Genomic DNA, 8,440 nt, shown 5'->3' with positions numbered 1-8,440 from the left:
AAGCCTTCAAAGGGCAGCACAGCAAAATGTTATAAAGAAATATTCAAAAAGCTGGAGTCAGAAAATCAAAGGGGATGAACTCACAAGGCATTTCTTAAGCTGAAAGAACTGAAGAACAAATTTATGCCCCCAGTTGCAATACTTAAGGATGTTAGCAGAATATTGAATAATGTTTTTGTTGTTGTTATATGCCATCAAGTAGCCTGCGACTCATAGTGACTCTATGTCTAACAGCCCTAAACCTTGTTCTATCCCGTGCCAGTCTTACTGTCTCAAGCACACCTTTCCCCAACTCATCTAAGATTTTCCTCTCTTACACTGTCCCTCCACCCTTCCAAGCATGATGTCCCTCCTTACAAAACGTCCAAAGTATATCAGATAAACCTTCAGAATCTTTGCCTCCAAGGAGCAGCCTGTTCTCACCCTCTCTAGGAAAAATTTGTTTGCTCTCCTAACAGACCATGGTATATTCAATAGTCTTCTCCAATAATACATCTCAAAATCATCCATTCTTCTATCATCCCTAGTTATTGTCCAGCTTTCTGATGCATAACAAGTAATTGCAAAGACTATGGCCTAGATCAAGCATACCTTAGTCTCTAGACTGACATCTTTGCTTTTATTACTTTGGAGAGGTCTCTGACAGCAGATTTTCCTCTAGCAATTAATTTTTCTTTTCTGGCTGCTGCTCTATAACACATTAAAAGAAAATAAAAGAGGTACACAGAATCACTGTACCAAAAAGAATTGGCTGACACAGAAGAATCTAATGAAACAACATATGATCAAGAGACAATGGTGTTGAAAAAGGAAGTTCAACCTATTCTGAAGAAATTGCTGAGTGTGGTCTTCTCTTGCAGTTTTTCTAATTTCTGTGCTACATTTCATTTTATGCTTCACTTTGTGTCCTCAAGCTATCCTTGAAACTTCCTATTCAGTTCTCTTACTGCATCATTCTTTCTCCTTATTTTGACTTTTTTCGTGCCAGTGCAAGCTTCAGGATCTCTTCTGATATTTCATTTTCCTCATTTCTTTCTTCCCTGTCTTTGTAGCAACTTTCTTTCTTCATCTATTATATCCTTGTGACATCCTACAGTTTATCTAGTATTAAGTCGTTAGTTTTCAACTTCAGTTTGAACTTGCATGTGAGTATTTGACAGTTTGTTCCACAGTCAAATCGTGGCCTGGTTTTGACTACTGGTATTGAGCTTCACCAATGACTTTTTCCAAAACTATAATCACTGTGATTTTTGTGTAGTCCATCAGGTGAAATCCATGTGGATGGTCATTGTTTGTATTTTTTAAAGGTATTTGTGATAAATGAAACATTCATTGTGTAAAACTTAATTACGCAATGGTCAGCCACATTTATGTCACCAAAATCATGTTTTCCAGCTATCAGTCTTCCTACTTCATTTAAAACCTTTACAATCCTGTCACAAATTATTAAAACATCTCGAATGCATGTTCACTCAATTTCAGGCTGAAAAATTAGTTATTATGTACTATGAAGTTGTAACTGACCTATTGCTGACTGGAAGCAGTTAATTGCATGGGAAGAAATTGTTTTTTTCAGTGCAGCTGCTTGTGGATTAGAAGAACTACATGCCTTGAGTTGGCAGCACAACTCCGTATTATATCCTCCATTTCCTCATCATTGATTTCATGAATGGTGTGTGTATTTGAATACTATTTGTTTTAACAGGACCTCTTTGTATGCCTATGGATAATGTCCCATTGTAATTAAAAAGAAATAGTGCTGTTTTTAACAATTAATACAATAGCATTTCTTTTTGTCATTTCTAGCATAGTAAATCATGTGATTGACTGATTCAAAATAACTAATACTACTTCTACTTCATCTCAGTTTACCAATGCCTAGGATATTGAACTTAATCCTTTCTGTTTCATTTTTTAACAACTTCCAATTTTACTAGTTTTATATCTTAGGCATTCCTTATTTAAATCATTAAAGGATATTTGAAAATACTTCTCCTCATTTTGAGTCTTGCTTCGTCAGCAGATATAGTTTCTTCATTGGATAATAATTTACTCCATTCACATTATAGTAGACACTCAGGTTGCATTCTGAATGTCTTCCAACCTGAGGAACTAAACTTCCAGGACTATATCCAATAAATTCTATTGTTCAAGTATTTTCAAAGAGCGGTTATTCAGAAGTGGATAACCAGTTTGTCTTAGTTTGAAAGCTTTACTGAAATCTACCTTCCAGTGAGTTGACTTTGTTGGTATGTGAAATACTGGTGGGATAGCCTCCAGCAACACACAAGCTATCACAGTACAGCAGATTGACAGATAAGGGGATTTGACAGTTTGCTAGTAACATAACCAAGGCAGTTAGCACCTAGTAGATTGGAAATTAGGAATAAAGATTACTAAAAAGGGAGTCTGTTGATTTGCCAACCTGCCACACTTAAATTTAGAGGTATAAAGGCTTAGAAACAGAAAGGTTTATAAGAGTAATCTAGCTTCTATCATAAAGAAGCAGCAGAATGCACAACTTGTTCTTATCTTAACCAGGAATTCTTCCTGCAAAGAGACAAACCAGGACTAAGACCAACAAGAGCAGCCACAAAGTTGATGAACCAGAGATAAACACGAGACTGAGCTGAACTTGAATTGCAGCATCATGGAGTCAGAATCAAGGATATTCATTCAAATTTTCTAGGGAACTGAGAGGAGACACCATAATTGGCAGGCCTAAAGCAGCTGTGTAACATTAGACACACACACAATGGAAGGTCAGAGGGCCTGTAATCATCCCTGAAAAATGGTCTTAACTTATGAATTATACTATCTCTTTAACCTGAACTGTACATTTAACTCCCCTAATAAATGTCACTTTGGTGAACATTATTGTGAATTCTATGTTGACTTTGAAATATATTACAGACCTAGCAGTAGAGCAATGAAAGTCCTCAGAGGAACGTTCTTCTTATATTAGGGTGTGGTTTGTGGAGGAATTATTTTAATAGAGTTAGCTTTTCAAGAGGCAAAAAAAAAGATACTTGCTCTTGAATGTGGAAATACTGGGAAGTATAGTCAATAGGAAGAAATGGTGAAATTAGAGAGCTGACTAGAACATTTGAGAGGGCAACTCAATAAGATAGAGTGTATGCAAAAAAAATGTGCAAAACTTGGAGTTAAACAAAAAAAAGAAGAGCACATTTGGGTTTGATTTAATATATTTTTTAATTTATACTTTTTGGTAAGACATAATGTATTTTATATACTGTATAGTGTTATTTACAATGTACATAGTTTAATTAAATTAAAATATTGTATTTTAAATAAAATGTAAGTATATGATAAGTTCAGTATTAAAAGTAAGGAAAACAAAAAAAAAAAAAAGAATTGATGAAATGTACAAGTAGGTGCGGGGAGACCTGATTGACTTCATGAGAATCAGGATTGAGTTGTTGGTGGGATTATTCCCTCTTGTGACGTGAAAACTAGATTAGGCTGCTCCCACAATGGAAGTCCTATTCTACAGATGTCCACTTTCAAGATGAGAAAATTGACTAAAAAAGTGGTAAGTTGGCAAATAGAAGTTAAAATTTAAGATTAGACGTATGTTTTAAAGTACATTTTGTTGATATTTTCCGTTTTAATGCAATTGTTAGTAGGGTGATGCATTGTCAACTTTAAAGCAATGGGTTTGAATCGATCAACTGCTTTGTGGGACAAAAGTGGACAATCTCCTCCTACCTGATTTATAGCCTCAGTGGAAGATTATCTTTGAGTCAGTTCTGATTCAAGAGCAAGGAGTTTGAATTTGCATTACTCAAGTACACACATTTTAACTACTAAGGTTTTGTTCTTGGGGTCTATCAAACTATGACCCACAGCAACTCTATAAAAAAAGAGATGGGAACCTTATCCTATCTATCCTACAAAATCCTCACAATCTTTCATAAATTCAGAATGTTATAGTCACTGTGTCAATTCATCTTGTTGAGGGTCTTCTTCCCTTTGTCTAAACATTCACCTTTCCCAAAGAGATGCCTTTCTCCAGGAACTGATTCTTCAATACAATATGGTCAAATAACGTAAGGCAAACACATACGTAAGAAGTACAAATATATCCCTCATTGTGTCAGACTATGGTTCGAGGAATATACTTTGCTTCTCTTTCCCAGGACATTTCACTTCCAGGCTTTAACTCAGCTCACTAGGAGTAAATTCCAATTCATAGGTGACCCTCCATTAGGTTTCTGAGATTGTAAATCCTAAAACAAAGAATCTGGAGGGAGATTCAAACTGAATTGAGGGGTTTTTTGCTAGAAGAAAGAATTCTCAAAGCTAAATTTTTATTTTTATTACTTTTGTCATTTCATGTAAGAAACAAATTTAGAAAATTACTGAGCTTTCACAAGATAGACCAATAATTAAACAAGAAAATGATGTTATAAAAGTTGATAGTTTTTAGATTAAAAATATCTTAAACTTACAAGTATAATAATTGAGACAATTTTGATTTTATTAAAAATATTCATTATATTTTTCTTTCCTATATACTTTGCATAAAGGTATATTTATGTACCTGCATTATGTAAGACATAAAGGGATACAAATATGTATATCTCTCAATCAGTTGAGCAGACACCTGTCCTCGAAATTTCCTTGCAGACTGGTGAGTGTGCCCAAGGCTGCATCTGTTAGTTGCAACAATTGGTAAAAAAAGAAAAAAACAAACAAAATTGCTGTTTAAATCAATAAATGTAGTCCTGAGCACATAATTGGTATCCCAACAATTTGTGGGGTTTTATTTTTTATCGAACAATATCATTAATAGGGCTAGAATCCAGTTTGGAAGTCATCTACAGGAGCCAGATTCTACAGAGTCTTGTTTGCTGGTAGTGGTGAGGATTACAGTGAAATGTTGATTCGCTACTGGATGTGAGATGACTTGTCAGCCTCCTATTTAAAAACCCATTTGGTTTTTAATGGTTTTATTTAATTGTTTGCTTGTTTTGTTTTTTATCAAACATTCTTCTAGGTCGTATAGTCCTGGTCTGTGCATTTGCTGTACAGAGGTAATTCGTGGTTGCTGTGAAGCTGAGCACTGTGACACCGATGTGAGAATGGTTACCAAGAGTGGACAGTGTTTGGTGGCACTCCCTGATTAAAACAAACTTGGGAACAGGAGTGGCAAACACTTCTGAAACAGCTTGTCTCCAGAAAACCTATGAACCTGGAGGAAGGAGGAAATTTATGCAAGTGTTCAATTATTTTGTTCATAGGGTCGCGATGAGTCACCTACAACTCGAAGCCACATGACAATAACAATAGCAATTGTTTTTGGTCAAATATTCTTCTAAGTGGGATAGCACTGGTCTGTCCATTTGCTGTACAGAGGTAATTCGAGGTTGTTGTGATGCTAAACACTATGACAGTACTGCTTCAAATGTGATAATGGTTACCCATGGTAGACAGTGTTTGGTTGAGCTTCCCAATTAAAACAAGCTTGGAAGCAGGAGTTACATCCACTTCCGAAATGGCTTGCGTCTAGAAACTCTATGAATGTGGAGAAACCACAAAAGTTATACAAGTGTTCAGGTCTTTCATGGTTGTTACGAGTCATCTATGACTCAATAGTGCTTAACAACAATCATTAATAACACACACAGTCAAGATTGTGTTGAAAATTATCCAAAAATGAGAGGAGCAGTATATCAACAGAGAACTGCCAGATGTGCAGGCTGGGTTTAGAAGAGGCTGTAGCACTAGGGCACTATAGCCAGGGTTAGACAGATCTTACCTGAAAGCAGAGTACCAGAGGAATGTCTGCATTTCATTGACTGTGTAAAAGTAGATCAATCTGTGGCTGAATGTGAGCAGAATAAGAATTCCAGAACACTTGATTTTGCTTATGTAAAACCTATGCTTGGACCAGGAGGCAGTCATCAGAACAGAGCAAGGAAATACTGCATGGTTAAAAATGAGGAAAGATGTATGCCAAAGATATGTCTTATCTCCAAAATTTATTCTCAGTGACTGGAGTGATGGAGGTAGGTGTTTGAGAGAATATGAAATTGGTTCAAGATAGAGTAAGGTTCAGAGAGCTGTTGTACATAGGATCACTATGAGTCATAAGTGATTAGATGATGCCTAACTGTAGCAGTAGTAGTCGATTATATGAATGTTCTGAATTCCACTATTAGAATCTTCAGTCCAAGTGACCTATATTGCTATAAGGAAATAGAAAATTCATCTGGGGAAAAAAATTTAATTTTTTAGTTTATTTAAATTTTTTTTGTGTGTGTACTATCAAATTGGATCTGACTGGTACAGGAGGATATTGTCCTTCCTTCTCCAGCAGGGCATCTGGTGGATTGGAACCATTCACCTCTGAGATTGAAGGAAAGCAAAATATTTTAAAAGAGATGTTTCTAGTTTTAATGGTATTGTGTACCAGAGGGATATCTGTGTTCCATTGACCATACAAAGGCACTTGGTAGTGTAGATCACAACAAATTGTAGTTAACCTTGAGGAAAATGGGAATCCCAGAACACTTGATTGTGCTTACGTGAAATCTATACTTGGACCAGGAAGTAGTCAGAACAGAGCAGGGATAGGCTGCATGGTTTGAAATCATGAAGAGAGTGCATCAGGGATGCATCTTGTCTCCATATTTTTCAATCTATATGCAGAACAGATCATTCAGGAGACTGGGCTTCATGAGGCAGAATGTGGCATAAGGATTAAAGGAAGACTCACCAACAACTTACGTTATGCAGATGACACAATCTTGCTTGCTGAAACTGAGGCAGACTTGGAAGTATTTGTTACATAAGGTCAAGGACTACAGTCTTCAATATGGATTGAAGCTCAACGTTAAGAAGACAAATATTCTCACCACTGGGCCAACAGTCAGCAACATCATGACGGAGAAGAGATTGAGGTAGTTAACAATTACAACTTGCTTAGGGCTACAATCAACACTCTTGGCAACAGCAGTCAAAAAATAAAAAGATAAATTGCACTGGGAAAAAATCTGCTGTCAGGGACCTCTCCAGAGTACTGAAAAGCAACAGTGTCAGTCTAGAGATAAATGTGCACCTATATGCATCAAAGAACTGGACAATGGCTAAGGATGACAGAAAAGGAATTGATGCCTTTGAGTTATGGTGTTGAAGAACAGTCTTGAACATACTATGGACCACCAAGAAAACAAATGGATGTGCACTGGAGAGGGTACAACCAAGTTTCTCCTTGGAGTAGGATTTTGAAGTTCTGTCTCATAAACTCTGGACATGTGGCTAGGAGAGACCTATCCTTGGAGAAGGATACCATGCTTGGAAGGGTGGAGGGACAGTATAAGAGAGGAAGACCCTGGATTAGATGGATTGATACAGTAATTGGGGCAATGGGGATAGGTGTGTTGGAATCAGGGAGACTGGCTCTGGATAGGATAGGCTTCATAGCTGTTGTATGTGGGGTCGCTATGAGCAGCAGGCAACTCTACAGCACACAATAAAAACAATAATGGCTATTGCATAGTGGTGTTATGATTTATTGCCTCTGGATGGAAAAACAAAAAGATAGGTACAATGGCGGCATAAGGGAATACAGAGGCCTCTCAGACACCTGTTTGGTTATATTTCTTTTCAGGATCTGAAAAAGTCTCTTTATTTCTGTGAATATACTATCATGTCCTGCTTGTTTTCCCTGATTTTTCTCCAAGGCCTTTTTCTTATATTACTTCTTTATTGCCTTGTTCCTTTTTTTTCCCTTAGAAAACTGAAGGTGAGATGGAAGGTACGGCAACTAAAGCCTCCACCAATTCCATTTTTTTAAGAACTTTTAGACTGGGGAAGACCCAGTAACAAGTCATGCATTTGAAAGCAGTCTGTGGTAAGTAGACAGCTGGGATTGACTTCCAAAGCCAGGGTTTCTGCTGGATTTATAATGTTCTTCTCCCTTTCTTCTTGGATTCCCAAGCCCAAACTATATGCACTTTGGTTTACGAGAGCGCTAGTATCAGGCACAACTTTAGGAAGGTCTGATTCTGTGTTAATCTCAAGAATGAAAAATTCTTCCATTCTTGGCTTCTTTTTAGGAGACTCTAATACTTCCTCTTTAAGCCCTAAGATAGCCATACCTTTTCTCTTTTGGACATGCATATAATAAAGGTTCATAATCTTTTCCTGATTTGTTCCTTTTTTAGAGGGCACGCTACATTCATCACCTGTGCAGTATGGGACAGAGAAGTAAGGGAATGGAGAGGAAGTATTTCCTTTCTCAGACTCCAGTGGTTGAGGCTTCTCAGTGGCTGCCACACCTTCATTATTCTGAAGTACTTGATGAGTTCCTGAGAAAGAAAATTTCAAATATATGAGAACCTGAGTGTGTGTATGTATGTGTGTGTGTGTGTGTGTGTGAGTGTGTGTATATATGTATATGTATATATATATA

The 8,440-nt window shown here is 36.8% G+C and overlaps 1 protein-coding gene across 1 annotated transcript in view; it reads right to left on the bottom strand.

Annotated features, from left to right (window-relative positions):
• Positions 1-7,818: 7,818 nt before the first annotated feature.
• The window catches only part of LOC102869299 (protein FAM170A-like), an 8,246-nt gene continuing 7,624 nt past the window's right edge, over positions 7,819-8,440 (bottom strand). Inside the window, exon 3 of the mRNA XM_006886022.1 lies at positions 7,819-8,336. Coding sequence (XP_006886084.1) covers positions 7,819-8,336 — 518 coding nt within the window. The remainder of the gene's footprint in view (positions 8,337-8,440) is intronic.

Source organism: Elephantulus edwardii, unplaced genomic scaffold (assembly GCF_000299155.1).
Source record: "Elephantulus edwardii isolate Elephantulus edwardi_28Jun2011 unplaced genomic scaffold, EleEdw1.0 scaffold00046, whole genome shotgun sequence".
NCBI lineage: Eukaryota > Metazoa > Chordata > Mammalia > Macroscelidea > Macroscelididae > Elephantulus > Elephantulus edwardii.
Note: the sequence above shows the minus strand (reverse complement) of the source record. Positions and strands in the feature narration are given on the sequence as shown.